This window comes from Drosophila tropicalis, unplaced genomic scaffold, assembly GCF_018151085.1.
Source record: "Drosophila tropicalis isolate 14030-0801.00 unplaced genomic scaffold, ASM1815108v1 contig_492, whole genome shotgun sequence".
Lineage (NCBI taxonomy): Eukaryota > Metazoa > Arthropoda > Insecta > Diptera > Drosophilidae > Drosophila > Drosophila tropicalis.
This window is the reverse complement of record NW_027172960.1, coordinates 103,664-124,076: the sequence shown is the minus strand read 5'-3', so window position 1 is coordinate 124,076 and position 20,413 is coordinate 103,664. Positions and strand designations below refer to the sequence as shown.

The 20,413-nt window shown below is 41.1% G+C and overlaps 1 protein-coding gene across 1 annotated transcript; it reads left to right on the top strand.

Annotated features, from left to right (window-relative positions):
- Positions 1–8,163: 8,163 nt before the first annotated feature.
- LOC137574908 (pyruvate kinase) lies at positions 8,164–9,497 on the top strand. Its single transcript, XM_068287354.1, has 2 exons — positions 8,164–9,360; positions 9,420–9,497. Exons 1-2 carry the CDS (start codon positions 8,239–8,241, stop codon positions 9,450–9,452), a joined length of 1,155 nt encoding a protein of 384 aa, XP_068143455.1. The 5' UTR covers positions 8,164–8,238; the 3' UTR covers positions 9,453–9,497.
- Positions 9,498–20,413: the final 10,916 nt, after the last annotated feature.

The following is a 20,413-nucleotide window of genomic DNA, read 5'->3' as shown; positions in this document are numbered from 1 at the left end:
TCCGGTACTCCAAACGTGTTAAGAAGTTCCTCCCTCAAGAACTTTATTGTCGCTGCTTTTGGCATGGTTTAATCTTTTCGGGATCGTGGATATTTGCCCAGGAAGTCCAGATACAGCTTCTGTATCGGCCGCGACGTGCACAGCTCTGCTCCCATAGTGGGTCTGGTCGTCTGCGTGGTATGCTTCGCCTCCTTACACGTATCACATGCAGCAATGTAATTTTTGACTTGCACTGCCATTCGTGGCCAATAGTAAAACTGTTTAAGCCTGCCGAGCGTTCGTGCGACTCCACCGTGCATCGCCTCTTCGCTATCATGCGATTGCTGTATGAGTGTATGGGTCAATGCCTCTGGTATCCACAATTTCCACGCCATATCTTCGATTTCATTATCCGTGATCCGTATCCTCTTTAGCACCAATCCGTCCTCTGCATGTAGGTCCGGAAATTTATCTGGATTGGACAGCACGCACTCGTATCGTTGCCGGTACTCCTCGCTCTCAAATTCGGTAGTCTCAAAACAAAAAAATTCAATTCCTCGATTACGGCGGTCCGCGACAACATATCTGCCACAACGTTGTCCTTTCCTTTCTTATGCTCTATCAAGAAATCGTACGACTGCAATGCCAATGACCAGCGAGCTAATCTCCCATTTAAATCTTTCAGAGTCATCAACCACTGGAGACTGGAATGATCGGTGATGACGGTAAACGGCATAAGCTCTACATATGGACGGAATCTTTCTATCGCCTTGACTGCTGCTAAACATTCCTTCTACGTTACAAGGTGCTGCTTTTTCTGCAAAGCCTTGGACGAATCGACGATGCCAGCCGTCCGTCCCTAGAAAGCTACGGAGCTGTCTCACCGTGTTTGGCAATGGAATTTCCGTGATCGCTTTCACTTTATCGGGAACCCAGGTATTTAAGGAATCTGAATTTAAATTTTTTTTTTAAAATTTTTTTTAAAATGATAGTAAGATTGGCTTTCTTCAAACATTCAGCTACTGCCTCCAGATGCTTCATGTGCTCTTCAAATGTGCGGGATATAATCAGAAGATAATCCAGATACACGAATACTTGGGGAATGACCTTATCCATGAGTCGGCATAAGCGTTGCGCCGCATTGCAGAGCCCGAAAGGCATTCTGCGGAACTGATACAACGGGCGCCCCGGGATGGTAAACGCCGTGTATTTCCGACTTTCCTCCTCCAACTTTACCTGCCAGAACGTGTGCCTCAGGTCAACACTACTAATGTAGATCGTATCCTCCACCCGGCTCAGAATGGACTCAATATTTTGCAACGGGTAGGCATCTTTGATTGTTACTTTATTCAAATTTCCGTGCATCTAAACAAAGTCTATTTTTCCCAGGTTTCTGCACCAATGTTACCCTATTGTTTCACGGGCTTTCGCTCAGTTCGATCACTCCCAATTTTAGCATTTCATCAACTTCTTGGAACAAGAACTTCTGCTTTGGTGGTGATAGAATCTTTCTTTCACTGGCACTGTATCCTGCACCAGTTGGATCGTGTGCTCTTTTAATGTGGTACGTCCGAGTCCACATTTCTCATATGCCTGAAACTTCTCACAGACTTCTGCCAGGACCTTTTCTTGCGTCTCGTTGAGGACATGTGGTTCCACCAGCTCCTTTTTGGATGGACAACTCCTCCACTCCCAAGAGATCAGGTGCGAGCTCGAATTTGCGCCAGAAATCTATGCCTAAGTATAATTTTTGACGCAGTGACGGGCACAGGTACAACGTCATTTCTTGTGTTCAACCTCGATACGTAATACGCACATCCATCTTTCCCGTTATAGCATGATTCACTCCGTCTGCCGTTTGAACTTTCGAGTAATATTTTTTTCTTGTTAATTCCAGTTTATTCACCAGCTCTTCACATCCGTCGCCCAGGAAACTCACTGAAGCTCCCGTGTCTAGCAGACCTTCTACGTGAAACTTTTGCATCTTTACCGTAGCGAATGCCCGATTCTCCTTTTGCCTTGACACTGCTTCCAAGGCCGAACAAACCTCTTGGTGTTTTGCCCTTCGTTGTCTGTACCGCTCTGTCACACGCTTGACGCGGTTAGATATGGCCCTTTTCCTATTGGTTCCTTCTACCAATCTACATTGGTTCCGTTTTTCACTGATTTGCTGGTAAGAATATGCTGGCAGGGGTAGGTTAGATTGTTTATATTCTAATTTATTATATATTGGCCTTAATCTATTAACAATATCTATCTCTAACATGGAATTTTTGGAGGTTTTCACTCGATCTTCCGCGGCATTGATCGCAACTCCTCCTTCGTTTTGCTCCGCATCGCTTTTCCCGCCTGGCATTTGGGGCTTTTGGGTAACACTGTTCCTGGTAGTCCGCATTTGTAGCAGAATATCTTGCGAACTACACTCTCGCACTCCCAAAATGTATGACCCTTCTCCGCACAGTTCCAACAAGCGAGTTCTGGCCGCTCCTTGCTGCCTTCGCGTGGCTTATACACCGTTTCAACAAACTCCATTTCATGGCCTTCGGACTCGGCCAAAACCGTTTCTTGTAGTTGATGCCGATCCTTTTGCATTCTATGCGGCTCCGCTTCTCCCGATGCACGAGACCATCTAGTTGCCAAGAGTCTCTCCGCCTCATGGCATTCCTCTCGCAACTTCTCAAGGTTTGTTTTCCATATTGGATAAAGAATTTTCGATATACTGTCTTTGATATTAACCTTAATTACTCTGATCAGGTCACGGTCCGAGAAGCTGCTTTCTAAGCGTGATTGGAGGCTAAACATCGCTTGGAGGTATTCATCCACGCTTTCTCCTGTCCTCTGTCGCCTCTCTCTCAACTCACGTTCCCGCTCAAAGTTTGATCGTTGCGTCTGGAATCTCTGCTGCAGTGCGTGCTTCATATTTGGCCAATCTGCTGGTCCTGCCGAGCGTACGTACATCCAGTACCATTCCTTGGCCTGCCCTTCTGCCAGGCAGTGAAAATCTGGCAGTACTTCGCCCCAACTTTCTTGGTACGCCGTCTGTAAATGCTCCAGACGAAATATGAATTCATTCACTGGTTCTACGCTGTTCGGCTTTTGCCGAAGTTCTCTGGGGTTCCACGCTCAGGCTAGCGTTTGTAATCAAAAAATCTTGAGTTTGACGCATCTATGTATTCTATGGTTAGTGGTGATATTAATGTTGGTGTTGCCTTTGAGTTTCACTCGAATTAAAAAAATTTCATCATCTTTGTCAAATTTTTGCTTCGGGTGTATTTGTTCCCCCGAATTCTGCAATTCCCGTTAAGCAGATACACACATGTACACTCTTGATGAATATAATAGGTACACCCTTTAAAATTTAATTTAAATTAGCACAACTTTTTTTCTTTTACCTTAATCACCAAAATTTAAATGCACATTTCTTTATTGAACATTTGTGTATTGTTTACCTTAATTTGGAAATGAAAAGTTATTTTATTCAAAAGTTACAACAAAAATATGAAATTTCAGAATTCCGTGCTTGATGAAAATAATAGGTACACTTTAACTGACTAAGTTTTATTTTTTTTTTTTTGGTTTTCAATTCACTGAAAATCTATTTTTGTTTCATTATCTGATTAATATGGAATGTATCCACCTTTATTTTACCATTACTTTTCCCATCCGATTGGGGATACTCTTAATCAAAGCTTGGCAGGACTCTATCGAAATCTTCTTCGACGCACTCCCACAATTGTTGATTGGTGGCACTTTTTTCTGTTCGAGACTGATCCTATAGCTCACCCCACAAGTTATCGATGAGATTCAGATCCGGAGACTAACTGGGCCAAGCGAAAACCACTCCTAACCTAGAAAATTCGGACACTTTCGAGTCCTTGAGAGCCATTGGATCCAAAATGGACAATGATATTAATGTTTTTCCAATTAGGATATGACTACAAATGGCTAATCTATCAGTTCGTATCGCAAGAAGGGTTCTTTTGATGCGAATCAAAGATTTGATCATGTAGCAAAGATTTCTTAACGACTACTTCACATGGGCAGCATCTGAAGTTCAAAAAAAAAGGCCTAATATCCTTCTTAGCAACGAAACTAAAATTTATCTTTTCGGAAATGACTGTTCCTAACATTTAAGGCGCCCTATAACCAAAAACTTTGATCACCGCTACAGTGGTGCATAGTGATAAAAATATTATAGTGTGGGGTTGTTTGTCTTGGTCAGAACACTATCCAATATTCCTAATATCTGACATGATGGGAGCAGCTGACTATAGGGATGTCCTGGGAAATATTATGCTAGCATATTTAGAGGAAAAAAAGTCCCTGTGGTGGGTTTATCAACAGGATAACGACGTAAAACACACCTCAAAAATTTTAAAAACTTGGTTAGAGGTCAATATAGTGGTCGTTCTCACCTAGCCCACTTAGTCTCTGGATCTTAATCTCATCGATAACTTGTGGGGTGAGCTATAGGATCAGTCTCGAACAGAAAAAAGTGCCACCAATCAACAATTGTGGGAGTGCGTCGAAGAAGATTTCGATAGAGTCCTGCCAAGCTTTGATTAAGAGTATCCCCGATCGGATGGGAAAAGTAACGGTAAAATTAAGTTGGATACATTCCATATTAATCATATAATGAAACAAAAATAGATTTTCAGTGATTTCAAAACCAAAAAAAAAAAAAAAAACTTAGTCAGTTAAAGTGTACCTATTATTTTCATCAAGCACGGAATTCTGAAATTTCATATTTTTGGTTGTAACTTTTGAATAAAATAATTTTTCTTTTCCAAATTCAGGTAAACAATACACAAATGTTTAATAAAGAAAAGTGCATTTAAATTTTGTTGATTAAGGTAATAGAAAAAAAGTTGTGCTAATTTAAAGTCCAAAAAATTTAATTTTATGGGGTGTACCTATTATTTTCATCATGAGTGTATATGGGTACAAGCTGCGTAACAGGCGACATTGTCTTTTGCTACATTTTGCAGACTTGCATGTCTCGTCAGAGTGACGGCGATGCCGCAACGGTACAAAGTTGCTTCGCGACAAGCGTCTCTATTTCATCATCTGACTGCGTCGCGAGTCGTACATTTTGGTGGCTTTACGTGTTCCGTTAGAGCAGAACGACAGCGATGTCGCGACAGTCAGAATTGTTCGACGAGTTGCGTCGCAAATTTTGGAGTGCGTTTTGTAGTTTCCTAACCTTTTGGGCAGCGAGTCATTTAAATTTCAATCGCCTTGCAAGCAACATCGATCTTGAAAAAAAAAATATAAAAAAAAGTATACAGAAGTCTAAGTATGTGCAAATTAAACAACAAGCTGTGAAATTGGAATGCTTCAAGTTTGTCAACTGGAGCGAGCAAAGTCCCAACAATATTAGCCGAAAGTGAAAGGGGTAATGTATATGTATGTATATATACAGATATAAAACAAAAAAAAAAAAAAAAAAAAAAAAAAAAACAAAATTGATTCAAATAAAATATGTAAAGCTATAAACAAATGAAGCAAGTAAGTCGACTCGTCGACTTGGGTATACCATACACCAGGTGAAACAAATATTTCAAATTTCGAAAACCAAATGTATGTCTATTAAATAGTTTTTACATGTTTCATAGTATGTGCTATCTCGCTCATTTACGAACACACGAGCACTCTAGCGCCGCCACTAGCCAACGGCCAATTCTGGCCTTGTGGACCGCTTAGTAAAATACGTTCATACGCATATTTTGCATGTTTCTAGTCCGATTTCAATAAAATTTGGTAGTTTTGTAGAAATAGATAAGATTAATTAGTCTGCCGAATTTGAATGCGATGGTCAAAAAACTACAGGAGGAAATCGGTTTTTTCTAAATTATGGAGGCGGAAGTGGGCGTGGCAAATTTGAAAATATATATACTCTGCGCGCATGCTAAGCCAGTATACATACTAAATTTGGTGACTTTAGCTTTGTTAGTTTTTGATAAAATCAGTTAAGTTTGATTTGCGGGGGGCGGAAGTGGGCATGGCAAAATTTTTAAATAGCCGATATCTGCGCGTCTATTAAGCTAGTCTACATACCAAATTTAATGTCGGTAGCTATCATAGTTTTGAAGAAAATCAGTTTTATGTAAATTCCGGGGGCGGAAGGGGGCGTGGCAAAAATTTTAAACAATTAGTTTCTGCGCGCTAACTAAACGACCATATAAACCAAATTTGATGTCTCTAGCTATTATACTTTTTAAGAAAAACAGTTTTATGTGATTCCTGGGGGCGTAAGGGGGCGTGGCCGAAATTCCAATTAACTCTGTACATGTGCATAATACACGAGTATACCAAATTTGGTGGCTCTAGCTCTTATAGTCTCCGAGATCTGCATGTTCATACAAACGGACGGACGGACGGACAGACGGACATGGCTAGATCGACTCGGCTGTTGATCCTGATCAAGAATATATATACTTTATAGGATCGGAGAAGCTTCCTTCTGCCTGTTACATACATTTTGGCGACTTTAATATACCATTTCACCCTATGGGTGTATGGTATAATTAGTGTAAGAGCTTCGCCCTTAACAAATTAAATTCACGAGCTGTTATTTTATACACGGTATAGCAGGATGTCAGAACGCGTTGGAATTCCACGTATATTATGTTACACAGCATTTTCGTCCAGTCCAAGAAAAAGTTAAAAGCTTATTATTGACTAAAAGCCGCATTGCAAATTTAGATTTTACCTTACTTTCCTTAAAGATTTTCGGATTGTTCCGAAAAATTAAGCAGTGACAAAGGGCCAACTATGCACATTTACTCCTTGTTTTTTCAAACATTGGTTGACAATTGCTCAAGCAATTGTCTTGACTCTACAATTGTTCAGGAGTCAAAAAAAGAACCATTCAAAGGTTTAGAAACAAGATTTTCTCCATCTGCCGACCACTTAGTTGGCTTATTTTTGAATGGAAATGTTTTTTTTTTTTGTCGGATGAAAAAAGGGAGCAAGCAGGGGCAACAGTAAAAGCCATGATAGTAGATATACAAAGTAAGCAGAGCGTACAGCAGTCTCATGAAAATCAAGCTATCGCAACAAGTGCTTATGCGTTTGCCAAATTTATGGACTTAAATTGTTAAAAAAAAAAAAAAAGAAAAATCGAAAAACGTTCTGTAGAAATAAAAATTAATACATATTTGGGAATGACTGATTCTTGTGACACAAATGTTTTAGGTTTTTGGAAAAAAAAAGGATTCCCCACAAAGTTTGCAAGCATTGGCATGAAATATTTTAAATATACCAAGTTCCGCAACAGGCGAACGATTTGCTACTACTTCTGGCGTAATTTTGAATGAAAAACAAACACGCCTGAGCAGCAGCAATTTAGATAAAATATTATTTTTACATAAAAATATGCGCCCACTTTAATAAAAAATCTTTAAATTTATAGAATAGCACTTACAAAATACTTAACTTGTTTAAATTTATAGAATAGCATGAATGAAATACTTGAAAATACATAAAAAAAAGGTTAAATTTTTATTTAGCAAAAGAATCCGTGCCACTGCGTGCCGTGCCTCTAAACGAAAATTCCGTGTTGGGCTTCAATTCTTAACAGCCGTGATTGGGCCGTGCGGTGCCTAAAAAGGGAGGCCCATGCCCATCTCTTGTTTGGGCACCACCTTAGCAAAACCAACTGCATGAATGCCTGAGTCACCCTGTTCATTTCATGAGCTTGAATTTTCAGTGCCAGCAACTAATAACTTTCCGAGGACTCTCTCAGGGGCTACATAAAAAGGCCAGAAACCCAGCACACATCTTACATGTATGCAAATACTACGCTCTTCCTTGCTCTGTCACTGGCAGGTTATTAGGCTGAGAAAAACTTTCAATAAACCATGCATTCATTCGAAGTCCACACTCAAGTAAACAAAAAAGTGTATGTAGTTTAATTGATTAATAGCACAATCCCAACTTTTATTAAAATTTGTCTAAAAATAGCCTAGATATGCAAATAACTTCGGCACCTGGCGAAATTGGAACTGTGAACAGGGCATTTAGCACAAACGAATAAAAATTTCGGCTGCACTAGAAAACAAAGGACACAAGTCTTAATTTATGTTTTTTGAAAGCCCTTTGTATTTAAAAATCTGGTGTGACTTTTAAAGGTGGCTTTGGAAAAATTGTCCAGTCCTAACCATTTGTTTGATCAAAATTGTTTTGAATAAATATATATATATACTTTCTGTCTCGAAAATTAAGCAAAATCGTAAAGTGTTAATTATAAAATAAAGAATGTCTTTCTCAGCTAAAGATAATCTTAAAGAAGGATCGACACAATTAGCTCACATTTGCGAATTAGACGCTCAAAGTCAAGCTTCTCATCGGCGCCTTGTAACAATTATTGCAACTATATCTCGAACCTCACGCAACTTGGAAACCATTTATAACATGCTACTAAAAGGCGTTAATGTATTTCGTTTAAATTTCTCTCACGAATCGCATGAGCTGCATACCAAAACAATCGAATTGGTAAACGATGCACTTGAGCGTATCAAAAAGGAAACCGGTCAAACAATTACGGTCGCATTTGCTGTAGACACACGTGGCCCGCAAATAAGAACTGGGCTATTAGAAGGTGGCAATGAAATAATAATGCGAAATGGGGATAATATACGGCTTTCAATTAATCGGGATCTGTATGACAAAGGCAACAAAGATGCAATCTACGTTGACTATCCAAACATAATCAATCTTACAAAGCCGGGCGACCGCGTTTTTATAGATGATGGGAAGCTTTTTTTAATAATCCTAGAGGTTGGAGTAGATGGCCTTGTATGCGAAGTGTTACAGGGAGGATCTTTGGCCAACAACTGTAACGTAATATTACCTGAGGTTGAAGTGGATCTTCCGGCAGTGTCAGAAAAAGATATGTATGATATACAATTTAGTTTACAGGCTAATGTGGACTTTTTATTTGCGTCTGCTGTTCGAAGCGCAAAAAATATAAAAGAATTACGCTCCGTGTTGGGAGACAAGGGAAAACATATTAAGATTATAGCTAAACTTGATAGCAAAATTGCTTTAAGTCGGGTGTCAGAAATAATGCGTTCAGCGGATGGTTTGCTTTTGTCAAGAGCTGATTTGGGAACACAAATTCCTGTGGAAAAACTATTTATTACACAAAAGACTGTTTTAAGTCAGTGTAATAAAGCTGGAAAGCCGGTTATTGTTGCATCTCATATACTTGAAACTATGCGATACAATCCATTCCCAACTCGTGCAGAGTGCTTCGATCTAGCAAATGCAATTATTGATGGCGCCGATTGTATTATGTTGTCATCCGAGGTCGCTATAGGTCTTTATCCTAATGAAACAATTACAGTCTGTGATGCACTGTGCCGTGAAGCTGAAAAGGTAGTATGGTATCGCGATCTTTTTTGCCGATTTGATTCATGAAACACATGGTGAACTAGATGCAGCACATTCTTTGGCAATTGCAGCAGTAGAAACCGCAAAGCGTATTAATGCAACACTTATTATTGTACTTACCACATCGGGACGATCAGCGGCTCTAATAAGCAAATTTCGACCTCGGTGCCCAGTATTAGCGGTAACACGCTGCGAAAGGGCCGCTAGATGGGTTTACCTACACCGTGGTATCTTGCCAGTGTTATATACCTCCGAGCCGATTGATGATTATGTCAGTGATGTTGATGCTCGTGTAAAGTTTGCATTGACTAGTGCAAAAAAATGGGTTAATAAGTGATGGAGATCCCATAGTAATCGTCAGTGCCTGGAAAGACGGAGGTGGTTTTACCAATAATGTCCGTGTGGTGTATTCATTTTTTGAAGCGGATCGTGTAGATTGTCTCCTTCGAGCTGACCGCAGAGTTTCTCGAAAGAACACTATTCTGCAAATTCCCCCAATACTTAAAGAACAAGGCGAGTTAATATTTTTTTTTGATGATTCATATTTATTTATTGTTTTTTTTCAGAAAAAAAGGAGTACATATTTAAAATTGATTGGGAATCTGATTAAAATATTCATATAATATATGCTGCACTTTAATGCAATACAATTTGTTTATAATAGCGGATTTTTCACTTAACTTTATGGAAGGACAGCATCAGTCAAGTCGATCGATCTCATGTTCGTCCGCCCATCTGTCCGTCTGTCCGTTTGTATGAACACCTACATTACGGAGACTATAGAAGCTATTGATAAGTAGAAAAAAAAAATTCAAAAATTCTATGGAGACGTCAAAGATAAGTGCGAAAAAGTTATACTTTACAAGTACCAAAAACCAAAGTCAAAAACTTGACCATCAAAACACAAGTCGGACTACCGATTGTCTCTCGAATTTTTTTGCCTATCAAATTAGTTAGTCTTAATTATTCAACCGACCTTCCAAATTTCATAAAAATTGGACTAGACACGCAGTTTTCTAGTGTTGTTGTCTAGTGTCGGCGTGGGCCTTTTGTCATTTTGCATTGCAAAAATTATAGCTTTTTAACCGAAAGAGTGATTTTAAAAATTGTTTATTTCCCTTTTTTTTACCTTTCTTGCGTGAAAATCAGTACTGCTACGAACATGGAATTTATCCCATGCACTTTAATATCAAGTGGGTGGAATTTGCTTTGGCCAAGATAAAAAAAAACGGATAACACACCTTGTGTGGACTTACATATGTATGTAGAATAAAGAAGGTAATATGCACAAGCTGAATTTTTTGGAAGCTAGAATTAAAAGTTAAATGATGGAAACGCGTAGAGATTTCTTGAAAATGATAAAATGACATCAAAAGGTTTGCTGCTATCCTAAATTTTTTGATTGCAAGGAAAAAAAGCTCATCTTTGGACTGAATTGTATTCCGTAAACTAACCCCAATGGTATAAGTATTGTTCGCAAATAAAACTTACTTTAACGGTTATGGTATTTTTGATCGCGGAAAGGACACAACAGAGCATCAGTGTTTACAAATTGGAGAGGTATCTAAACTAGCACAGGAGTTAAAAACATGGACTATAAATGGTTTAGATGAACCAATACAATGAGAACCTTTCTATCATACAATGAGAACCTTTCTGCCATCATTCTGGCAGTCTCTGCGGACCAACTTATTGCATAGCTTGGACACTTGCTATCATGAAACGATTTGGAAATTAGCAGCTATAGTTCCGAAAGGTTGAGTTTATTAAATATTGATGTAAATATTAATAATTAATTTGATGAAAACCATCCATCAATATTAAATATTCACAATTAACCTAAAAGTTTTTTTTTTTTGACTTTTTTTATACATATGTTTGTAACGCACAGAAGGAGACGTTTCCGACCCCATAAAGTACCTCATGGAAATAATTAAATGTATGTGCACAATGTTTTTTGTTCATATCAAACTAATCAAACAATTATTTTTGGAACGCACAATTTTTCTATTTGGGCCTACTGCAAGAATGTTCTTGCAAAATTCTTCTTCTCGCCACCGTTCGCGGTACCGTTATCACCGTTTTGTCAGCATACTTACTTACTTTTCATAGGAAAGATTTATACATATGTGCAATATGACATTAGTCGGTATTTGGCAGCGATTGCGGTCACATAAAAAAGTTTGGCAGGTCTTTTTTTTTTATAATTAAAAACGTAAGTAAACAAAAAAACACGTGGGCAACTAGAAATTATTATATTGTTGTTAAATTGCCTTTAGGATTCCACGTGGGACACATTTAAGCGTTGATGAGCGTGGCTTGATTCTAGGCATGAAAGAAAGTGGAAAAACAATTGCAGAAATTGCTTCCCTAGTGAATCGTTATAAAAACACCATAGCAAACTTTTCCAAAAATGTCACCAATTATGGTAAAATCAAGCGTACCGGCCGACCGACGACCATCCAAGAACGCTTTAAAAGGGGAAATTTGGCGTCTTGCTGCCAAAAAGGAGATGTCCTGCAGCGAAATTTGCAGTCATCTGAATCTCAACGTGTCCAGGAGACGGGTCAACCAAATAATTTCCGAAAACAAAAACATTTCATATGCTTTGCGAGAGCCTGTCCCGAAGCTACTACCACGCCACCTCAAGGCCCGTTTGGCGTTTGCCGAAAAATACAAATTTTGGACTCACGAGTGCCGAAATGTAATTTTTTTAGACGAGAAAAAATTTAATTTGGACGGTCCAGATGGGTGCCACAAGTATTGGCGAGAAATCAACTTCGGAGGAGGGTCTTTAATGGTATGGGCTGCCTTTGGATATGCCGGAAAGTCCCAAATATGCTTTATTCAGACAAAAACAAATGCGGAAATGTATATTCAACTTCTAGATATAGAGCTCGTGGATTTTTCGGAAAAATTTTATCCTGACGATATGATTTTTCAACAGGACAATGCTCCAACACACACGGCAAAGTCTACAAAAGAGTTTTTTTCCTCACGTAATATTGATGTTTTAGAGTGGCCAGCTATAAGCCCAGACCTTAATCCAATTAAAGACATTTGGGGCATTTTAACGGCCAAGGTTTACAAAAATAGACGTCAATTTGACTCAATAGTGCACCTTAAGCAAGCTGTGCTCGGTGAGTGGGAAACAATTAGCAAATCCACATTTGAAATATAATTTTTGTCCAAAAACTGTCTTGCACATATACTTATTTCCACGAGGTATATATATTCTTGATCAGCATGACAAAGCTGAGTCGATATAGCCATGTCCGTCAGTCCGTCCGTGCATACGCGTTTTACTCAGTCACCTTAAGAGATATCGGGCTGAAATATTTTTTCTGTGCTTTTTATTATCTGGCGCAGATAAAGTATGAGGATTATCAGGATCGGACTACTATATCATATAGCTCCAAAACAAACATTTTCATAAAAATTGGAGTATCGCTATGAAATTTACATATGTGATAATATTGGATATAAAACCCCAGATTCCATTTGAATCAAAGAAGCCAACTTCGGCTGCCAAAGTTTAAATACCCTTGCATTCCTTGGCCATAATATTTTTACTTGTTTCAAATTCCAAATATAAATTCCAATTCTTCTTCTTCTTCTTTCCCATGCTGCATGCTGCGATTGGCACGCATACACATACAGTTGTGTATATGCGTGTGCTCAGCTGCTGTGTGGATTTCAAGCAATGCCGCAATAGGCTGGCTGGTGCGCTGTCGATTTATATTGACTGTAACTTGTGTTCTATTTACCAGATCTGATTGAAATTTCGGGATCTATTTTTTAATATCCAAAACTATCATATTAGTAAATTTCATAGAGATACTCAAATTTCTTCATCTATGTTTCTTCTAGAATTATATGATATATGTAATTGTCCGATCCTGACAATTTTCATACTTTATCTGCTTCGGGCTATAAGTAGATGAAATATCAACATAGCTATATCCACTCAGCTTCTCATGCTAATCAAGAATATATATCCTTTATGGGGTCGGAATCGTCTCCTTCTGTGCGTTACAAACATCTGACCAATTTTATATTACCCTCTGCAAGGGTATACAAATTGATCGCTGCTTTGTTTTTTTTATCTTTCTCTTGCATCAGATTATCTGCTGTTCTCGTATTCTTGATTTGAAGCAATATTTTGTCAATTTTCCCTTTGCGCAGTGTGAAGCAACATACGCACACTAGCACTTGCTCATATACAACTACATACATTTTTGTAGTGCTTTTTTTGGGCCGGGCTCTGGTTTAGAACAGTGGTCGGCACGGCCCACAGTGGTTGCGCCCATAGGCCAAAAATCAAAAAGTCCATCGCAACCAATTTGGACAAAAGCCCACACAAATTGTCTCGTAAATGTCCAAACTTCTTAATGGCAAACCGATTTTTTCTAGATTTGCACTGGTACTTTCTAGAAATAGCATTGAAATCCCGAACACATGTACATATGTAAGTTATTTTCACTTTGCGTTGCCATGTCCGTCAGTCCGTCCGTGCGTATGCGTTTTACTCAGCCACCTTAAGAGATATCGGGCTGAAATTTTTTTTCTGTGCTTTTTATTAACTGGCGGAGATCAAGTATGAGAATTATCAGGATCGGACTAGTATATCATATAGCTCCAAAAAAAAATTAGAGTATCGCTATGAAATTTACATATGTAATTATATTAGATATAAAACCCCAGATCCTAAAATTTGAATCGGATCGGATAAATATAACACAAGTTGCAGTCAATATAATAATCGCTGCTCTGCCGGCAGCGCTACTTGCTGTCTACTACGTCATACGTCATCAACAGAGCACATGCATACACACACAGACGCAACTCTACATGCGTGCGTTGCTTTGCGTTGGAAATGAGGAAAGAAGAACAAATTGTAGTAAAAAGAGTAAAATTGTTTTGTTTGTATATTGATGAATTGAGTTGCAGGGAAAGAAATTTCAAAATGTAAATTATTATTGCCAAGGACTGCGAGGGTATATAAACTTCGGCATAGCCGATGTTAGCTTCTTTGATATTTTTTTTGAAAATAGTGAGCAGCAGACTTCAAAAAGTTCTTTAAACTGCTATACTTTTATATCAAAACTGGATATTCTTATCACATTTGTAGGTAAAGCTTTCGATTTTTCGACCATTTTGACGTCGACATTTAAGCTGGTATTTCCTAGCTTGCAATCTTTGCGCAAACACTTTAATCGGCTTGCGACGAAACTTTCGTCTTGAGGTTTGGACGACAACTCTAATTGTGATACATCTTTCTCAACATTATCAGCAGATGCATCTACTTCTTCAACTTTTAAAGAACCATCCGCGTTTAGCGGAAATTGAATCTCATTAGCAGATAATTCTGCTGCATTAAAGAGTTCGGAATCTTTTAAACTTTTTGTCAATAAAATTCTTCTAAAGGTTTTATTAACAAGTAAATGCCATTTTTGCGATGAACCATTAACTTTCACGAAGTTATGTTGGGACCTATTATTGAGTATAAATGCAATTTGCAAATAATTCTCATCATTTAATCCTATAGAGGGATTAAGAATTTCATTAGAAATTAATTCATCTATAATATTTCTAATGCTTACAGAGTTATACCTAAAAGAGAAATATAAAAAACAATTAATTAGAAAATGAACAATTAAAATGAAAATGGGAAAAAAGAAACATGCATAAACATTTCGACAAGCGAAGGCAGGCTGCCAAATCAAAATTTTTCAATGATTTCCTTCCCAAAAAACACGAACTAACAATCAAACACAATGAATTGTCAGAATCTTCAGACAATGAAACTACCAAAATTAGTTTTGTGATCCACCGAAGAAACATTTTAAAAGATTGCAAAACAATAGTAATTTACAAATAAACGACAATAAATAACATCGTCTTTAGCCACCAGAGCTACGAATCTGAACAATGTCACCATTCTTTTCAGCACCTATTAATCCTATATGTTTTTTTTTTTTTTTTTTTTTTTTTTTTGTATAGGGGGGAAAGCATTGAAAGCCGAAAAGTGTGGGACTTGGTATCGACCTTGGTTAGGGGTCACCTCAGCGCACTAAAACCTACCCTACTTCCGTATCCCTCTCGCGGAACCAACGCTGAAGTTATTACTTCACGAGGGGGAGATGGCATGAAAGCCTCATCTAGATACTCATCTAGAGTTTGAATTCTGGTTGCGCTGACGTTCAGCGCGACGCAGGGACTGTATGATCACTGCAGCTAGGTGGCTAACTGCGTGCCAATTGTTTTGCGAGCTAAGTAATATATCCATCAAGTCATGGACTATGAATGGCCTCCCAATGCCTTGGCTTAGCTCTTCCCGTTCAGCGTCCTCAATCGGCCCCGTACAATATGTGCAGTAGGGGTCAGATTCGTGCTTAAATCTGTGCAAATATGATTTAAAACACCCATGTCCCGTTAGGAGTTGCGTCAAATAAAAATCTGTTTGGCCGTGTGGCCGACTCACCCATTCCCGCACATTAGGTATAAGGCGGTTTGTCCAGCGTCCGTGGGAAGAATGGCGCCAGCGGTCCTGCCATGTGCGAATGGACACCTCTCTTTTTTGAGCTGCTGTACTGTTGCTTCTGGCCTCTAAAGCAACAATATCAAGTGGCAACATACCTGATATGACTAAGGCAGCATCTTCGGATACAGTTCGGAACGCACATATGACTCGTCACGCACAGGCTCTGTATTGCGATCTGCAAGCGCGGCTGTATGACTGGATCGCCATCGCTGGAGTCCATATATTTGCTGCATATAGGAGTACGGATCGTACCACCGTGGTGATGAGCCATGTGCTTTTCTGTCGTGGGCCACCGTGATTGGACATTATCCTTGCTAAAGCTGATGTTGCCCTTGCTGCTTTGTCGGCTACATGTTGCAGATGGTGCTTATATCTTAGACTATGGTCGACCATCACCCCGAGATATCTTATTGCCGGCTTGGAGCGGATGACGCATCCTGCAACATGAATGATTGCAGTCTCCACACGTTTCCTGCTGCTGATCAATACGGCCTCTGTCTTGTGTGCAGCCAGAGAAAGAGAATTCCTCTGCATCCAGGATACAATTGATTGCACGGCGTCGTTGGTCCTGGCCTCTGCTTCTCCCAACTCCTTTGCCACTGTGACCACTGCTATGTCGTCTGCGAATCCAATGATCTGCGTCCTTGGTGGCATGTCCAGACGGAGCACTGTGTCATACATGACGTTCCACAGGGTTGGGCCAAGCACCGAACCTTGTGGGACTCCGCCTGTTATTTTGTATTCCTGTTGCCCTCTGTCCGTTTCGTATATCAGGATCCGGTCTTCGAAATAACTGCGAATCATTGCAATCAGGTATTCTGGTGCAGCTAAGCGTTGTAGTGACTCAAATATGCACATCCAGCTCGCTGAGTTGAATGCGTTTCGGACATCCAGAGTGGTGATAAGGCAGTACTCTTTGCCTCCTCCTTTCCACCGCTGGCCCTCTATGGCTTTTTGGCTATTTCGGTGACGGTATGTATCGCGTCGACCGTACTTTCGGAAGCCAAACTGATGCTCCGAAAGTCCATTCCGGGCGTCGATGTGGGCTTCTAGTCTGCTGCGAATAATCGATTCGAACACCTTACCCAGCACATCTATCATGCACAGTGGCCTGTACGCTGAAGGTTCGTCCGTTTTTCCTCCTTTTGGGAGTAGTACCAGCCTCTGCCTTTTCCATCTTTCTGGAAAGACTCCTTGGCACAGACAGGAGTTGAATACATCGGCCAGTTTCGAGGGCTGATTCATTGCGATGAGCTTGATGACACCAGCAGGAAATCCATCAGGGCCAGGCGATTTTTTGCTTTTGATCCGCTTGGCAGCCAGCACGATTTCATCATCACTAATAATATACCCGGGATTAGTCTCTTGGTGGGCTCCTGCAACTGGATGCTGCAATATCGGCCGCTCTGGGAATAGCGTTTTTACGATGTTTGCGAGCAGTACACCATCTGTGGGGGATGGGCGTTTGGCAAGTTTGCCCATTACCAACTTGTACGCCGCTCCGAAGGGTTGGTCATCGGCATCCGCGCAGAGTTTCTTCCAACAGTCAGCCTTGCTTTGCTTTATGGCTCTGTTTAACAGTGCACGCCGCGTTTTATAAGCGTCCAGTAGCCTTTGGAACGAGGGACTCCCTCTGGCCCGCTGCTGCTTGCGTCTGGCTTTAATGCATTCTTTTCGCGCTTCTGCAATTTCATGGCTCCACCAATGCACTGGTTTGCGTGTGCTTCCACCTTGTCTCTTGCGGATCATTGACGCATCACAGGCTTCGCTGATGGCAGAACAAAGCCTTTTTACCTGAGTTTCTGCATCCCCTGCACTCCTCTGTGCGTTGTTCATCATAAACAGGAAAGCCTTCTCGCTTAGGGTTTCTTGTGACCATAACGAGAACTTAGGCCGTGCCAGGCGCGTTGTTTGGCCACCACACTCGAATATCTTTGCACTATGATCACTGTGCGTATATACGTCGGAAACTATCCATGTAGCATTCCGGGCCAGGCTCGTGCTTGCAAAAGTAACATCGATTATTGAAGTACGTCCTGCTCTGCTGAATGTTTGTGTGTTGCCGATATTCAGTAGACTCACGTTCAGAGAGGCGAAGGAGTCCAGCAGTATTCTTCCTCTTGCTGTGGTTTTGGCGCTTCCCCACTCCATCGCCCATGCGTTAAAGTCGCCGGCAATGATAACTGGCGGTGATCTTCTGGCGTCGGCGGCTATACAGTCAATAATGGCTGCAAAGTCGTCTATATCCACACTTGGGGCTATGTAGCAGCTAAAAATGGATATGCCGTTGCATTTCGCCCTGGTGTAGCCTCTGTGTCTGCCAACACACTCTAATTGTAATGGAGAATGTCCGCAACTCCATATTGCTGTGCCCATGATGTTGTTTTGGGCCCAGGCCGCGTCCTGTTTTACCCCATATGGTTCCGACAAAAGCGCTATGTCGATGCCCAGATCAATAACAGTCTGCTTCAGCAAATCCTGTGCTGCCCTGCAATGGTTTATATTAAGTTGTAGAAACTTAATTTTTGCACTTGTTGGTTGCCTTGACGTACAACGGGCATCCTCTGCTCAGAGTGTTATGTGCCGCGTTCTTTTCGCCGTACCTAGTGCATAAGATGCACTTTGCGTCGTTGTTGCAGTCTTTAGATGCGTGACCGCTCTCCGCAGTTGAAACATAGGCTGCCTGCCTCGTGCTCCTTCTTGCACCTGCACCTAGCTGATGTATGCCCAAAATCGAGACATTTGTAGCACCTCCTTGGCTATATCTTGGCTCTTATTCTACATTCTGCAAGATTAATGCGAACCGTTCTAGCAGCAATCATTTTCGATGCCTGATTGGCATTCAGCAGCATAGTTGCAGTTTGCGTACCCCTATATGCCTTCCGCATCTTGGGAAACGATTCCTCTGGCAGAGTTTCCTCCGTTAATTTGACGGCTGCATCAAGAACATCCTCGAGTTTGGAATAGAACGGTATATCCCTGATTTCGACTGTGACCCTTTCAGTGATAAGCTTGACCCGTCCTTCGTCGCCAAGCGCTTGCTGCAACGCCTTGTGTAGTACTAGCGTACCGCCAAGCTGGGCCGTGTGACAGCTTCCCGATCCTTTGCCTTTTGCCTTGTACCTGCAGCATTTGGTGTAGCACTTTTGGCCACAACAGCCGCAAACGTCAGTGGCCGCGTCTTCTGTTTTGGCTTATTGGCCCGAGGTCTGCTTTCTAGTTGGGTTTTTACTCCATCCAAAACCGTCTTCATTCTTGCCAATTCATCCTTCATGCCACAATTTGCGGTTGGATGCTGGCTTGGTGCAGAAATAGCGACCATTGCAGCTATTTGGTCGACAAGTGCTCCGAGTTCAGTGATCTGTTCTTTTAGACCTGTCTGGACGCTTCTCGGCCTTTTTGGTGCCGCTTCTGATTGGTCGGCAGGTGGACTTAATTCACGACCTCTTTTTGGCGTATCCTCTACCGTGACGACTGCTGCTGGTGTAAAAGCTGGCAGAGACTTCAAGTTTAAAGCCGTCGGAGCCGAATGCGTAGCTGTTGGCGGCGTTCTGGCCATTAAGCTGCTTCGAGAAAAGGCAGTTGCTCCCGCTGGCATTTTACAGCCATTACTGCTTGTTGCATTGTCCGCTGCATCGGCCAAGTGTGCCACCGATGCAGTAGTTTTCCTGGTAATATTAATGGATGTAGGGGCCTCCAGAATCCGTGCCCCGGCCGCGGTTTGATTCGCGGGTGGATTTCCACTTTTGTGGCTGCCACCTGGAGTAATTTCGTTTTTTCCAGCCATTTTTTATAAACTTTGATGCATTTTATACCTACTGCCAGGTACGAAAGTTCGTTAATATGCTGCCGGCCGATGCGACACAGACGCAGACCACAAGCCGCTCAATATGAGTACAGACGCTATGCGGATTTAGGGCTTCCCGAAGGAAAAAAAGAGAATTAGAGAAAGGAAGAAGATATGTAGTTCAGTCGGCAATTTCCAATTTAATTTTGGCGGCCAAAATGCTGTTCCCGAAAGTATGCAATGTTACGGGGGCTGGCCAGCAGGGCTTGGGCGCCCTCTGGTGACCAAGATAGGGCGCTGCTTTCCAACACTGGTGCGCAGCTGCAGTTGTCAGCTGTTGTTATCGGCGGTAGTTGGTATTAGAAAGTTCAGCAACAAAAAGAGATCGACAATGCAAAGGAGGAGAAAGTTCCAGGAGTTCCAGCCCTTGGCGAGAGAAGCGCGGGAAAATATGAACCCCTCACCCCTTGCGGAGCGCCCAACTCCGATTGGAACGGCTAATTTTTTAAGGCAAACAGAATATTTCGTTACCGGTTGCACTCCACCACGGTGGATGGGCTCAGCTGATTTTGGTGCCAGGTGAGCGACACCTCCTCAATGAGCCTCTACTAGTATTCCCTTTTATTAGTTGCAGGGTACACACACGAAGTTCGTCAGGTTCGTTAGACGGAGCGACTACAGGACGCGACCGCACTGGTGGGATAAAC

Coding starts and splice junctions, on each gene's coding strand:
- LOC137574908 (XM_068287354.1), top strand. CDS start 8,239: ATGTCTTTCTCAGCTAAAGATAATCTTAAAGAAGGATCGACACAATTA. Junction 9,361..9,419: donor TGTGCCGTGAAGCTGAAAAG/GTAGTATGGTAT, acceptor ATGGTGAACTAG/ATGCAGCACATTCTTTGGCA.